Below are 16,830 nucleotides of genomic sequence, written 5' to 3'. Positions count from 1 at the left end.
GCAATGACATGGAAAAAATGTTGATTCAACCAGTGTGTGCCCAGTGGGGAGCTAATGAATTGCTTATGAGAAGTGAGCTGTGTTTCCAGAGGTGCTAAAGGACGAGACTTCCTGGTCCGTCCACGTCCTCCTCTGCCAGTCTGGATTAGCCCCTGTTCAACATGGTGGCATTTCACTAATCTAACGAGCCTGTCTGCTTGCCTGCCTGTCTAACGTACCCACACCACACCAGCCCAGCCTTTCCTAGAGGGCCTGACATCTCATAAACACAAATTGACTTCCACTTCTCTAACACTGGAGGCGAGGATGGCATTTAGCTTATATTCGCTCCTTCTAAATATTTCATCCTCTCAACAAGCCAAATATGTCCTCTCTATTCTAATATATACATGTATATCATTTGACGACAGAGATATTCAGTCCTTATGTAAACAGGACCAGGCTATGAAATGAATTCTCCCTCTTGCTGTAGTGTATGGATAGGCTGAATAATAAATGGGTCTTCTTGATCATATGTGAGGCAATAAGGCACCACCCCATAGTACCATACACTACTGCACCTCTCTCCAGGAGCCTACAGTGAACTTGAGGCATTCAAATAAAGTACTTTCATAAAAGGACTTAGCAATTAAAGGTAATAAGTGAGGTTCAAGGCTTTCAAACCGTTGAATCAGAAGTCTGATCAACCAAAAGACAACATGTGATCAACAGAAGCAAACGTGCTGCTGGTGTGTGAGCTGTGGTCCTTCAGCAGCAGGTAACGTATGCTCTTAGTAGGCGCGGCTGTGACCAGATTTACAGGCTGTTGCCGGGCGGATTCCTCAGAGAGAGTGTTGATTCCACATCAACTCCCTGGTGTCTGGCGATGACACAGGTTTATGAGTGTATTAAACCAGTAAAGATACTGGGTGCCTCAGTGATGTACTATAGGGATGTACTTTAGCCTACACACTGTTCTGTTACAGCTAGGCTGCTGGCTGGGCGATGGAAGAGGCTGTAGTGAGTGGGTGGTGAACAGTTGGGAGTTCATTTGAAGCCACTTATCTGGTCACTGGAAAAGGCCCACTACAAGTTCAGCCCAGCACTAAAATGCTCTGCTTCTTTGGTAACTGTTGTAATGTGGCTATTGCTGAGGAGACAGCTAGCTAACGCAGTGCTTTATGAATAGGTCATACTCAAAGTCAACGCTATACCTAGTTCAATTGAACAACTGAAATACTCATATCCATACTCACTCTTTAGTCCTTGAACAGATCAGTAGATATAGCATATTGTGACGAGGGTGAAACCAAGTCCTGAATGTAAAAGGAGCATTTGCAGTTTCCAGCAGGATGCTGTGGAGAGTTAAAGCTGCCTGGCTGGGGTTATATCTGAAGGATATCTGAGGGAAAGATATTCCTCTGACCTGTCAGCTCCTGCTCTCCTTTCATCCATCTGATGGAGGCGGCAGGCTTGCTGACCATGGCTGTACAGGTGAGCTCTGTCTCGTTCCCCTCACTGACCACATCCTCTCGGGAATCCATGATTGGACTTCCTGGTGGGACTGACAGACAAACAGAAAGAGCCTCAGATATGTATGTACAGACCCACATATACACAGACGCACACACACATGTTTGTGTGTGCACAAAGGAATGCACACAAAAACATGCATGCACTCTCCCTTGCTTGCACGCACATCAACACATAATGTCCTGTTTCACTACGCTATAGGCTATAATGTCCTGTTCCACTATGCTATAGGCTATAATGTCCTGTTTCACTACGCTATAGGCTAAAATGTCCTGTTTCACTACGCTATAGGCTATAATGTCCTGTTTCACTACGCTATAGGCTATAATGTCCTGTTTCACTATGCTATAGGCTATAATGTCCTGTTTCACTATGCTATAGGCTAAAATGTCCTGTTTCACTACGCTATAGGCTATAATGTTCTGTTCCACTATGATATAGGCTATAATGTCATGTTGCACTACGCTATAGGCTATAATGTCCTGTTCCACTATGCTATAGGCTATAATGTCCTGTTCCACTATGCTATAGGCTATAATGTCCTGTTCCACTATGCTATAGGCTATAATGTTCTGTTCCACTATGCTATAGGCTATAATGTCCTGTTTCACTATGCTATAGGCTATAATGTCCTGTTTCACTACGCTATAGGCTATAATGTCCGGTTGCACTACGCTATAGGCTATAATGTCCTGTTCCACTATGCTATAGGCTATAATGCCTGTTCCACAATGCTATAGGCTATCATTTCAATTTCCCCTTACAGAAAGAAAACATATATAGTAGCATGACCAATGAACACAAGCTAAGCATGTCCAACCTTGATTATCTATTCCGCGTCTCTCACATAGGGAAACCAGCCTGAGACACTTGTAGAAAACTCTGAAAGATGTGTCGCGTCAAGAGCTCCTAAAAATCACCCGTAGTTCACACTTTTTGCTATTAGATTTAATTTCTAAAAGCAGAGTAATTACTTTGAAGTGTACTTAATTCCTTTTCAATCCCCTAGGATGTCTGCAAGTATAATACAGCTGTACTATTAGTGTAATTTCACGCCGTAGCTCCACTGTTTGTCACAAATGACTCTCAATAGGGAACTACTTAGAGCATCCAAGTTAACATTCAGTAGGATTCACACACTCAACAGTCAGTCATCAAAGCCAGTCCGAGATAGATATATTCTGTTATCCATAGCAGCATCTGTTCCTATTCATTACCATGCTATTGAGCACTGTAAAAGCCTAATTGGCTGACAGTGGGACAGTGGGACTCAATATAACAAGATTAATCAAGAAAATACATTCATTCAAATAATTGTATATTCACAGTTTATATAGGATGTGTGAGAGTGTGGTCGAAAGTAATGTCTAAGTTATGAATATGGCACCATGTAATGTGCAAATGTGCATACATAACATGTTGTGTACGTTACTTGTGTATACATGCAGGCGTACATTCATGCATGTGAGTTTAGGCATGTGTGTGTAAACCTACCCAGCACAGTGATGTCTGCGTAGGCCTCCTGAGGAGGGTCTGTGTAGAGCTGGCACACATAGCGTCCCTCATCTGAGAGAGACACGTTGGACAGAGACACCCGCAGTTCGTTGTCGGAGAAATTCACCAGCTGGAACCGGCTGTCCTTCAGGGCTGAGGAGATACAGATGCCAGACAGACAGTTAGGACTGGGAGATACACACACGTGTGTGTGTTTGTGGTATGTGTGTGTGTGTGTGTGTGAGAGAGAGAGAGTAACAGAACGAGAGAGAAACAGAGAGAGAGTAACAGAAAGAGAAACAGAAACAAAGAGACACAGAGAGAGTGAATCAAAAGAGAGACAAACAAAAGAGAGACAAACAGAGAGAGAGCAACAGAAAGAGAGAAACAGAAAGAGAGAGAAACAGCGAGAGAAACAGAGAGAGAAACAGGAAGAGAGAAAGAGAGAGAGAGAAACAGAAAGAGAAACAGAGAGAAACGGAGAGAGAAAGAAAGAGAGCGAACAGAGAGAGAGAAACAGAGAGAGAGAAACAGAGAGAGAAAGAAACAGAGAGAGAGAAACAGAAAGAGAGAGAAACAGAGAGAAACGGAGAGAGAAAGAAAGAGAGCGAACAGAGAGAGAGAAACAGAGAGAGAAACAGAGAGAGAAAGAAACAGAGAGAGAGAAACAGAGAGAGAAACAGAGAGAGAGAAACAGAGAGAGAGAAACAGAGAGAGAAACAGAGAGAGAGAAACAGAGAGAGAGAAACAGAGAGAGAAACAGAGAGAGAGAAACAGAGAGAGAGAGACAAACAGAAAGAGAGCGAGAGGGAACAAACAGAGAGAACAGAGACATACTGAAATAGTGCAGTAAAAGTATTTGGTCTGTATTCATATAGCTAGTAGTTATGCTGAAAAAAGCCTCCTAAATGGTAAAAAGCCTCAGCATAACAACCCAGGTCTCTAAAAAGAAAAGTGAGTTTCAGAATGATTCATAAAAGTTGATTTATAAACCATTTAATCTCTCCAGTCTACAGAGCACTCCCTGGGCAGGAAAATAGGAGAAGTGCCCATGAAGACCTCACATATTCTGGAAAAGGAGAAGTACTGTAACATACATTATGAATTCAATCACAAGAACTTGAGGTCCATACTAAATAAAAAAGTAGCTGTTTTGAACAAAAATCTGTAGTTTGGACTGGCGTGCCGTAGAAGTATGGTGTTGCTCAAGTTAGCTTTGAGTGTGGCAACCTAGCTTAACATCCTACATCTTACATTTAGCTACATCTTTTTCCACGTCAGTTAACCCCCCATTTGAACACTGTTTTACATAAATACCCCCAGATGGTTCCTTGGAGAGTGTAATGATGTTTTGACCTACCCATTCCTTATCAGGTCTTCTATTAGCGCAGAGCTAAATAACTCAATCTTTTCAGCCTATCTTTAAAACATGGGGAGTGTTCGTTCCTGTCAGAGCTCCATGTCAGGCAGCATCTTGATCATTACAGAGGCCTTTGAGCATCTTCCTATATGAAACCTCATTCCCAATCCTGTCTCATAATTTGAGGAGTCTTTGGAAGTCTCTCCTCAAAGGATAGCGATGAGCCTTGGCATAGCGTTGAGAGTCAAAGGCCTTGCTAGGGAGGAATTAGCTGGCATGAAGCAGTTTGTTCATTGACAGGTGATTACTCAAGTGTGTTGAGATTATAAAGAGGCTGTAGCCAACATCAGGGTTGCACTGTAAAACAAGTTCAGAGGAAAAATGCAAAAAAATACAATCAATAAGTAATGTTGGATCATTGCCCTCTACATCAGGTGTAATGTACTTTAACTCTACCTACATGTACATATTACCTCAATTACCTCGACTAACCGGTGCCCCCGCACATTGACTCTGTACCGGTACCCCCTGTATATAGCCTCGCTATTGTTATTTTATTGCTACTGTTTAAATATTTGTTACTTTTATTTTCAATTTTTTACTTATCGTGATTTTTTCTTAACTTCTTAAAGAATTGTTGGTTAAGGGCTTGTAAATAAGCATTTCACTGTAAGCTTGTTGTATTCGGCGCATGTGACAAATACAATTTGATTGGATTTGATTTGATGTACCGTATGTGAGCTATAAAGGTTGATGATGACACCAACATGAATTGATGATGACATCCATAAAGTTGGTTTGTTTCCTCGATCCCTAAGTATTGGAGCACTGGGCCAAATATATAAAGCAACAGTAAAAGCCTTGACATTGGGTCTCTAACGTCAGGTTCAGGGACAGTGTTACTGTGTTAGTGTTACTGGATCAGTAACTTCCCAGGTGGTTGACAGTGAGTGGACTTGATAGCTCTGTTGAGCAACTCTATGGTATTTAAACCAAAAGAAGCAGACGGAGAAAGCTAGTGCATTTGTAGATTTGATGGGGGATGTGTAGCCCTACGGTAAATGTTGGGTATTATTGTCCTGGTAGAGTGTTTTGTGTAAGTGTCTGTATCTGTTTGTGTCTGTTGTTTTCCCTGTGTGACTGTGTGTCATGGTTGTTTTCCTCCTCATACACAAAGGGCTGACTCTGTAGAGAGAGGCCCTGGTGACAGGTAACAATGCCACTAGTCAGAGGGGGGTCACCACAGAACACAGCCTTCTGGGAGCCCAGCCCAGAATAGACCTGCTGCCCTGGGATTTACCAGGCTCCGCTGCGGGTGTAATGTTCAACCGGGAGCAGCAGTTAGATATGATCAGAGCTCTGACTCATATCTGATACTAACTCCAGCCAATTTACTGATACCCAACTGTTTCTGTAATTACACTTGACTATTGCACTTCAGCCATTTTCATTGCTGCCAGTGTGAGTTGGCTTTAAAATGGGATAAGTGGTAAAATGACAAACTGTTAAAGAGGCTGTGTGGAATATGAGACTAAATAGAGAAAAGATGTGAGGCCAGAGCTCTTTCAAACACAGATTTGATAGATCACACACCATTCTATTTGTGTTGCATTCAAGGCTGTCACGGGTGTCATTGTGTTATCTTTATTTGAATCTCTCCTTTAACGCGGTAAAACACATCAATTACATTAGCAAGACAAACATGACAGAGATGTACACTCAGCCTTCTGTAACTTTCTGCCATACAGTGGAAAATTAGAACACCAATCTGGATACCACTCAGAAACTTGTGAAATAATTTTGGATGGAGATGAAATATGAAAACAAGAAGAAGTGTTTCTCATATCACCTTGAAGGTTGGCTCCAATCCAAGACACAAACAAGTGAAACTCATGCAAACTCAGGTTGAACCTAGAGGAAGCCATATGCTCATGCATACACATTGTCCTAATCTTAGATTCTCTTTAGATTCCTTATCTAAGAGATTATCTTGAAATTGCATGAACAAAATGATTAATAAATCAACTCAATGGCCAATTAAACATTAAATCAAGGACAGAAAGCATCCTATTTATATCAGAATTGTAATCTAGTCTTTGAAATATGAAGCCATCACCAATAGCATCATAACTGATGAGTTGCCATAAACTGCCAAAACCTTAAAGAGTGATTTATTTTAGTACAAGAGGCCCTGAAATATGGTACTTGAGATGAGACCCTGAGATATGGTTCAAGAGGGAGATAACCTGTGTCATCTTTTGGAAATGTGTCTAATGAAATGGTCAGTATAACGGTAGAGTATCCAGCGATGTTCTTCCTGTTGAGAGTATCCAGTATGATGGGGGAGTGTCCAGTGAAGCAACACCATAGAATACTAGAAAGGATGTGTTAGATAGCTAGCCAGGCCGTTTTAGAAAAATGATTCCATAGCATTTTCAGATTTAAGGATTAGTTACCTTTTTTTACAGCCACATCTATATTTTTGATGTAAATAGCATGTTATAGGAGGATCCAGACACCTTTTTTTGTGATTTCATGTTTTTGAGAAACTTATCCCAAACAGCAAATCACTTCCTTATCCTCATTGTAAAGTATGAAAAAACATGAACAAAAGTCTTTAGATTGTGTCATTCCAAACTTTATCCGCAATGTTATATTCTATTTTTTTGTGACTCGAGTGATACCTCTCCGTCCATTCTATGTGTAACTGACAAAAATAAAGGAAACACTAGAGTAAATGACGGATACGAAGTGAAAGTATGTGGTGCTTCCACACAGGACAATCCAGACACTTGTAGAATATATGCCAAGGCACAATGAAGCTGTTCTGGCGGCTCATGGTGGCCCAATGCCCTATTTAAACACTTTATGATGGTGTTCCCTTTATTTTGGCAGTTACATGCAGCAGCAGACTACATGGAAAATGGAACAACAGCTGGATGGGGGAAATGGCTTGAGTCGAGCAAAAGGGAATATAACATTGAGGATAAAGTTCAGAACTACACAATTTCACATGTACAACATCTAAAGACCTGTATCACTATACTGAGAGCTTTGCCGTTTCTAAAAGGATGTATTTGGGTGTTTTTGAAGCCTTTGTTGATGTTTTCTCAAGACCCTTATACTGCACAATGAGGATGAGGAAGTGATTTTCTGTTTGGGGTAAGTCTCTCAAAAACATGTGAAATCACAAAATAGGTGTCTGGAACCATCTATAACATGCCATTACATAAAATGTCAGATTTGTTTGTGAAAAGGAAACATCTCCTTTAACTGCCAATATGCTAACATTCCATTCAAACAATGCAGTCAATCCACAGCCATACACTGGCTCCAATCAGTTGATAATAGGACTTAGACAAGCTGTAAATGCAACAAGTACTAGAATTGTATAACATAATAGCACTCACAGCTTTTCAAGTAAACTAAATCTGAGACATTTATGATCTGTTTACATATATTTTAGAGGCTATTTATGCAGAAAATTTATATAAAACCTGAATAAACTGTATTTATAATTATATGACAATAATAATTCCATTATACAATTTCTGATACATCACATGCCTTACTTGCAATTTCCGCAATAAGTAAAAGCAGGAAATGCATCACCTACTGTATGCCTCTACTTCCATTCATTCCAAATAGACCGATTTTGGATTTGTCACTGACCAAGATGGCTGTCATTTTTGCCCCATTATGGAACTTTGAGGGTTTATGACATAACCCCTCTAATAATTTAATAGGATCTCTATGAGAAGCACTTACGTCTGACGTCTCTGAAGTAGATGGTCTGTCTGTTGGGGTTGAGGAGCTGGATGACTGAGTCATCATTGTTCTTCACCCTGCAGCTGATGGTCGCCATCTCCCCCTCGATCACTGACACATTATCAGTCCCCAGGTTTTGACCTTCAACTGGACACAGACAGATGACAAGAGGAGGAGGAAAACGCATGAAAAGTCTAGAATTACTGGCATTCAGATTTTTTTTCATTGTGTAATGTTAATAATTTGGGGATTGAGATACACAAAACAGCATTGGCACAATAACAGACCACGGATTTGAACAGCATAATACTTCAGCACACCCACAGAGATGTGAACACAGCCTGACTGCTATAGACATATGTTGGCTGTACTTGCAGCCACATTCCTAATCCTCCTAATACAGGAGAAGGGCCTAGAATAATAGCGCCAAAGGAGATGGCTGCTGTTTTACGATCCTGTAACCAATTGTGCTATTGTGGCCTTTCACGTTATTTGTAAGTTATTTTGTACATAATCTTTCTGCCACCGAGTCTTATGCCCGAAAATAGCTTCTAGATATCAGGACAGTGATTTAGGTCCCGTGGAGCACTGGAGGAATACTTTTTCTTCAACGAGTCGGACGGGAAGGATTTACTTCAGACGCCCGACATGGCACTCATCCCAATAATTCGCAGGAGAAAGAGACGAAGGTATCGTGGACAAATATATACCTTTACCATCGGTCCATTTAGCCAACGTACAATCAATCAATAATAAAATAAACAAACTATGATCACGTATATCTTACCAACGGGACATTAAAAACTGTAATATCTTATGTTTCACCGAGTCGTGGCTGAACAACGACATGAATAACATGCAGCTGGCGGGTTTTAAGCTTTTTCGTCAGGATAGAACAGCGGCCTCTGGTAAGACAAGGGGTGGCGGTCTATGCATATTTGTAAACAACAACTGGTGCACGAAATCTAAGTAATTCTCTAGGTTTTGCTCGCCTGAGGTAGAGTATCTGTCACGCCCTGATCTGTTTCACCTGTCTTTGTGATTGCCTCCACCCACCTCCAGGTGTCACCTGTTTTCTCCATTAGTCCCCGGTGTATTTATCCCTGTGTTTCTTGTCTCTCTGTGCCAGTTCGTCTTGTTTTGCCAAGTCAACCAGCGTTTTTCCTAGCTTCTCTTTTTCCCTGTCTCAGTTTTTTCCTAGCCCTCCTGGTTTTGACCCTTGCCTGTCCTGACGCCGAATCCGCCTGCCTGACCACTCTGCCTGTTCTGACCTTGAGCTTGCCTATCGCCTGGTACTGTTTGAACTCTGACCTGGTTTATGAACTCTCGCCTGTCCCCAACCTGCCTTTTGCCTACCCCTTTTGTTATAATAAATATCGGAGCTCAACCATCTGCCTCCTGTGTCTGCATTTGGGTCTCGCCTTGTGCCCTTATAGTACGAACTGGCCATGACAAACCCAGCAAACTTGGACCAGCTCCGTCACGCTGTCTCCCTGCAGGGAGCCACCATTGGGAGGCATGAGGAGCTACTGCTGGACCTTTTGGAAGGGCTTCATTCCCTGACTGAACCCCATGACCAAGGGTTCAAGGCTATAATGGAGCAAATTAGTGAGTTAGCTCATAGGCAGCCTGCCACCTCTGAGACCTCCCAACCACCCAGTAACCTTTCTATTACTAGTGGATTTGTTCAACCTACCCCGGCTCCTCGAGAACTCCGCTTTCCTCCTCCGGAGCGTTATGCAGGTGATCCTGGTACATGCCGTGCTTTCCTTTCCTAGTGCTCCCTCATTTCTGAATTCCAGCCCTCTTTTTTCCTTTCGGACCGATTGAAGATAGTGTAAAATATATTTTTTAAATGTAATCTTGCTAATGTCCGGAAGGGCGCTCTCCTGGGCAACGGCTGTGTGGGAGCAGCAATCCGCTGTGTGCCATAGCCTGGAGGAATTAATGTCAGAAGTGAGGAAGGTTTTCAATTCTCCGGTGCCCGGGAGGGAGGCAGCTTGAAAACTACTGCATGTACATCAAAACTCCCGTAGTGTGGCAGACTACGCAGTAGATTTTTGCACATTGACCGCCGAGAGTTCCTGGAATCTGGAGGCTCTGTTTGAAACCTTCCTCCACGGAATGTCGGAGGGGATAAAGGACGAGCTCACAGCTCGGGAAATACCACGGGACCTAAATTCCCTCATCGCCCTGGCGATTAGGATTGATGTGCGCCTATGAGAATGCTGGTGTGAGAGGAGGTCGGGTCTCGGGAACACTCGTTCGTCTGCTGATGCTGGTGACCATCCGAAGGAATCCGGAAATCCCCGAAGTTTGTATTCCTGAGGAGAGCCGAAAACACCCAAGGTTCCCAGAGAATCATCGGCGACAGGCGAGTTGGATACTCCTGAGCCCATGCAACTGGGAAAAGCTAGGTTATCGGTTGGGGAACACTCATGTAGGCTTCTAACTGTTGTCTGTACTGTGGAAGGGCAGGACATTATAAAGCCACTTGCCCTATTAAGAAACCCTTTTCTTTAGTCGGTAAAAGTACTCCGGTGAGCCAGACTGGGAGTCCCCTAACTTCCATCACCCATTCACCTTTGTTTGTGATTCTGCTGTGGGGATACCAGTCTAAGTCTCTCCGGGTGCTCATTGACTCTGGGGCTGATAAAAGTTTTATGGATGCTACCATGGTTTCTGAATGAGGTATTCCCACTCAACTTCTCTCTGTCCCCATGGATGCAAGGGCACTGGCCGGCCGCTCTATTGGAAGAGTCACCCATACACAGTTCCTCCTCATCGATTCCCCCCATGTTCCTGTGGTTTTGGGATTTTCTTGGCTCAAGAAACACAGTCCTGTTATTGACTGGACCATGAGCTCCATCCTGGGTTGGAGCCCGTTTTGTCATTCTCATTGCCTAAAAGCGGCACAGCCGTCCTTGAGACGTTCCGCTCAGGACGTAAGCAAAGCCACGGATGTCTCTGCCGTCCCCACTGGGTACCATGACCTTCTGGAGGTCTTCCGTCAGGCACGGGCTACTTCTCTTCCCCTGCACCGTCCTTATGATTGTGCCGTTGAGCTCCTCCCAGGCACCACACCACCTCGTGGTTGGCTATATTCTCTATCCGGCCCGGAGACTAAGGCCATGGAAGAATACATAGAGGAGTCTCTGGCTACTGGAGGCATCCGTCCGTCGGCATCTCCTGCCTGCACAGGGTTTTTCTTTGTGGAGAAGAAGGACAAGACCCTGCGTCCGTGCATTGACTACCGGGGTCTGAATGATATAACAATCAAGAATCGTTACCCCCTACCACTCCTCTCCTCGGCTTTCGAACCTCTCCAGGGGGCCACCATTTTTTCCAAACTGGACTTTCGGAATACCTACCACCTGGTTCGGATACGGAAAGGAGATGAGTGGAAGACAGCCTTTAACACAGTCAGCAGACATTATGAGTACCAGGTCATGCCGTTTGGACTCACCAACGCCCCCGCTGTCTTCCAGGCATGTGCATTCCAACAATGTGCTCCGGGACATGCTAAACCGTTTTGTGTTCGTCTACCTTGACGACATCCTGTTTTTTTCACAGTCTGCCGAAGAACACATTCTTCATGTCAGACAAGTCCTTCAGCGCCTCCTGGAGAACCAATTGTTTGTGAAAGCCGTTTCATTCGGGGCTACAGCACTCTGGCGGCCCCCCTCTCTGCACTCACCTCTCCCAAAGTAACGTTCACATGGTCTCCAGCGGTCGACAGAGCCTTCGTGGACCTGAAGCATCGGTTCATCACAGCCCCCATCCTCGTCCATCTGGATCCGTCCCATCAATTTGTGGTAGAGGTTGATGCTTCAGATGTTGGAGTGGGGGCCATCCTGTTCCAGCAATCTGCCCAGGACCAAAAGCTCCATCCCTGTGCCTTCCTGTCTCATCGTCTCAATCCTGCAGAGAGGAACTACGACGTAGGAAACCGAGAACTCCTGGCGGTCATGATGGTCCTGGAAGAGTAGAGGCACTGGCTGGAAGGAGCAGACCAAGCATTCTTGGTTTGGACCGGCCATAAAAATGTGGAATATCTCCGTACAGCCAAGCGCCTTAACTCCAGGCAGACCGGGTGGGCTTTATTGTTTACAAGATTCATCTTCACAAAAAAATAAAAGGCAGGTCAGGGACAGGCGAGAGTTCTTACCCCAGATCAGAGTCCAAACAGTACCAGGCGATAGGCAGGCTCGAGGTCAGGACAGGCAGGGGTTCAGTGATCAGGCTTTCAAACCTTGTCTGATGATGACGTGAAAGCAGCAGAGGAGTTCCTCCAGGTGCTCAAACCCCTCAAAACGGTTACAACCCTATTGAGCACTGAAACTGCACCATCTGTGTCCATGATCCTACCTCTGAAAACAAGGATTCTACAATCCATGGCCCCAGGTGAGGAAGACAGCACCATCACTAGAGATGTCAAGGCTGCCATTAGAGAGGACCTGAACCCCAGATACCCCCCTAATGTACAGGACTACCTTCATATATCTACTGCACTGTATCCAAGGTTCAAGTCCCTGTCTCACCTAGACCCTGCCCTACACCGGAGGACATAGTGATCTCACCACTGAGTGAATTACTTAAATAATAAATATAGTGCAGTCTAATCTTAGTCTATGCTATTGCTATTATCATCCATTTTTGATTTGGAATAATAATAATGGATTTTATTAAATGTTATTGCCACAATTATAGTTCTATGAAATAGGAAAATCAATAATTTGTTAGTTTAATAGATCAAGACATTTTTTTCTGCAGGGTCAAGCCGCAAAGCTGACAGGAGCAGACTCAGAGGCATCTCCTCCACAAAATAATTTGGCCATGAAGGGGCTTTTCGGGGAGACCTTTGCGAGCAAGGACACAGGCAAGACATTTGCCATCAAAGAGGAGGTGACATTCTACAAGGCAGCAAGATGCATTCCAGTGGATGGTGATCCACTGGTGGAAAAGCAATGAGTGTAAATACCCTCACATTAACACGATGGCAAGACGCTACCTGGCTGTACCTGGCACTTCAGTTCCTAGTGAGGGTGTTCTCCACGGCAGGGGACATAGTGACTGCAGACTGTCTACCCTCTCCCCAGACAATATAGACATCCTCATCTTTTTGAAAAATAATTTGAAGTTATAAGCTCAGGTCTGCTTTGCTTTATTTTTTTTTATGTGGACACAGGCTATTTTTTCATTCACTATTGTTCAAAGGAAGAATTGCACTTTAATTTAACAATTGAGTATTGAATATTTTAAGATTGTATTTAAACATTGAAATGTTCCTTGCTTTAAGTGTTCTTTAAGTAGTAAATGGAAAGCAGAGTTTTATTTATCTCCCTTTTTTTTTTGCTGATCCAAAAAATGATCCGATCCGTGACTCAAAACCGTGATCCGATCCGAACCGTGAGTTTTGTGATCCGTTGCACCACTACCTTATAGTATCTCATGATAAGCTGTAGACCACACTATTTACCAAGAGAGTTTTCATCTGTATTTTTTGTAGCTGTCTACATACCACCACAAACCAATGCTGGCACTAAGACCGCACTCAATAAGCTGTATACGGCCATAAGCAAACAGGAAAACACTCATCCAGAGGCTGCGCTCCTAGTGGCCGGGGACTTTAATGCAGGGAAACTCAAATCTGTTTTACCTCATTACTACCAGCATGTTAAATGTGCAACCAGAGGGAAAAAAACTCTAGACCACCTTTACTCCACACACAAAGACGCGTACAAAGCTCTCCCTCGCCCTCCATTTGGCAAATCTGACCATAATTATATCCTCCTGATTCCTGCTTACAAACAAAAACTAATGCAGGAAGCACCAGTGACTCGGTCAATAAGAAAGTGGTCAGACGAAGCAGATGCTAATCTACAGGACTGTTTTACTAGCACAGACTGGAATATGATCCGGGATTCTTCCGGTGGCATTGAGGAGTAAACCACATCAGTCACTGGCTTCATCAATAAGTGCACCGATGACGTCGTCCCCACAGTGACTGTACGTACTGTCATGACGTTGGGTTGGGGGTAGGTTTATGACAGTCATAAATACCTCTTTCCCCCTTTTTCTCTCTCCCTACTATAACTGATGTGACATAAGAAAACCCCTTGGTTAACATAGAGATTCTGGGAACATCAGAAGTGGGGGGAAATGAACTATATTCTGGTAATCCGACCAACTGAACATATGCGGTGGTACTTAAGGTATATTATGTCAGTTCGGTTGCCCTCTGACACATTCTCATCAATGATAGAATGACATAAACTCTACTGTGGAAAGTCTAAACGTCAGAGGTATCGGATTCACATGGAATCATTGTTTAATTCAAATGTTTGAATATGAAATTATTTGTGAAGAGATGAAATTTAATTTTAGCTTCCAAATGAGAGATTTGTGTTTTCATAAGTTTGGGCTTCTGCTCAACTAGGGGCCCGCCCCTGTGAAGAGACATGGGTAATAGACTTTTCAGACACACCCCTCTCCCTCCACTATAAAAGCCATTGACAAAAATATAACTTTCTGTTCCGGGTACGCTAGGATGACGATCCGGTGTCAGAATGGTTCAGATAATAACTACAGAACCAAGCCAACAGCAGCATGGACTTTGATTGTGAATGGTATGAACTTTGAACTCGTATTCACTACAGAAGTGATATCTCCTAGCCGTTGAGTTAGCAACAGCTGCTACAAACGCAGGTTAGGAAGGACAGTCCGAGTATCCCGTCTACTACACACAACGTTACTCCAACGTATCCAGTAAGGCACCAGAGACATTCTTCAAAGGACAGAGGACTCGGGTTGGCGACACAGTCCATCTACCACCAACCTACTGAAGCGCAGCTCAGAGTAAATATTTATTGCATTTTCCTTCTTCAAATGGGCGGTAATTTAGAATGCATAAGATACTGTATTTACGATAGCACAGCTTCGCCTCTGTTCCAGTCTCCCGCTCTTTCACTAAAATCCCGCCCCTTTTCTTTGTGTAACAAGCTATCATATCTATTCCGCCCGCTAGGGACGTTTTTCTGTATGACGGCACTTTGTAATCAAGTTATGATTTAATTGTATATGTGTGATTCTGTGTGATTAGTTAGGTATTTAGTAAATAAATAATTAAACCCAATTTTGTATTGCTGATTCAACTTGTTAGCCAGGATTCTTGCAGATAATCAAGGATTTACAACTTTCAGATGAGACTGAATAAAATGACGATTAAGGTGACTGCTATGGATGTAAACTATTACTAAATCTTTAAGAGTTTATTCGAAAGATAACAGCTCTATAAATATTCTTTCGTGGTGTCCCTCTCTAGTTAATTACATTCACATGATTAGTTCAATCAGGTAATATTAATTACGGAGAAATTATTTTATAGAATAGCATGTCATAGCAATTAATCTGGCATAGTCAAAGACACGACATAATGGTGCCCCGTGTGAGGAGTCTAAGATAGAATGAGGTTTTCATTTTGATTCGGCCTGTATAAAATTGAAAAGCAGATTACATAATATACCACGTTTATTATACACATTTTTGGAGTGATAGACAAGCATTTTTGGGTGTGTGTGCTTTAGATTCCCCCGCCCCGCGCTGTTCTCTGACGTAGTCAGTGGATAACGTAAGCGAATACATTTCTTGTATGAGGCTGAGAAAGCTAATTATAGAAATCTGAGAAATAGTGCGTTGGCTATTTCTGCCTGGCGCGTTTCATACGCTGGTAGGGCAGGTCATTATTAATTTCTCGAGCGAGGACAAAGAGCCAGCCAATTGAAATTCAGGAGATATAGCGCGACCAGCGATAATTATCTCTCTCTCTCTCGCGATTCAACGCGAGGAGACCACGGTGCATTTCATGTTTGCCGCGTGTTCCGGTTAAAACATCGTCAAAAAACGCCGAAAAGGGTTTGAACATAATACGTTATTAGTAAAACCTTTTCCCTGCCAAGGGAATCCTACGTGCTACATTTTCAGGCACAAAGGAGGGTTAGCTGGCACGAGGTGCTAAAGCTAACAGGGAAAATAGCATTTTTTTTTTTCTGGTGCCACGCTGAAATTCCTCCGCCTCGCGGAACAGAAGTCCCGCACCGGGTAGTTCCGTTTTATTGCAGCGTGTTAAATCATTGGCCGCTGAATTGTGCCCAGTATATTCGTTCATGAAGAATTATTCAGGTCACACTCAAGTCATCACTTATGATATCCAGACGAATATCAATGCCTTATCCAATTGAACTAATAAGTGTAAATCTGGCCATTTACATTCTGAAATGGATATTTTAAATAATATCCAAATTGTTGAGTTCTCTAAATAAGACATTGCAAACTTTTTCCAAACTAACCTAGATTAAGCACTTCTCAGGTTAATTAAAGTTTAATTCACAAATTGCCTATACAGGTTTGATTTATCATTAAATTGATCAATCAGTAAAATTTGGGTTTTTCAAAACCCATTCAGTAATCCAGTATTGACAGAAGCCCCGCCCAGCGGGAATCCCATGTGGTTTCGGCCTTAGGGAGAAGTGCCACAGTGTTGAATGTGCCCAACATTTGGTCTACTGTTTTACACTTATGATATCCAATCAACAGAGATTGTATGGATTATCGTCTCATTCAATTTAATAAGTTAAATTGTTGAACATAATTTAATGTTCTTCCAATCAAATGAGACACTTTTAAACTTATCATAT

General features: G+C 42.9%; 1 protein-coding gene across 1 annotated transcript in view; it reads right to left on the bottom strand.

The window, feature by feature from the left end:
- The window catches only part of LOC120028439 (cell adhesion molecule 1-like), a 45,602-nt gene extending 33,662 nt beyond the window's left edge, over positions 1–11,940 (bottom strand). Inside the window, exons 1-4 of the mRNA XM_038973658.1 lie at positions 11,832–11,940; positions 8,135–8,281; positions 3,007–3,159; positions 1,406–1,543 (exon numbers count right to left, since the gene is read on the bottom strand). Of these exons, the coding sequence (XP_038829586.1) occupies positions 1,406–1,543; positions 3,007–3,159; positions 8,135–8,281; positions 11,832–11,940 (547 nt within the window). The remainder of the gene's footprint in view (positions 1–1,405; positions 1,544–3,006; positions 3,160–8,134; positions 8,282–11,831) is intronic.
- Between the last annotated feature and the right edge of the window lie 4,890 nt (positions 11,941–16,830).

This window comes from Salvelinus namaycush, chromosome 34 (genome assembly GCF_016432855.1).
Source record: "Salvelinus namaycush isolate Seneca chromosome 34, SaNama_1.0, whole genome shotgun sequence".
NCBI lineage: Eukaryota > Metazoa > Chordata > Actinopteri > Salmoniformes > Salmonidae > Salvelinus > Salvelinus namaycush.
Note: the sequence above shows the minus strand (reverse complement) of the source record. Positions and strands in the feature narration are given on the sequence as shown.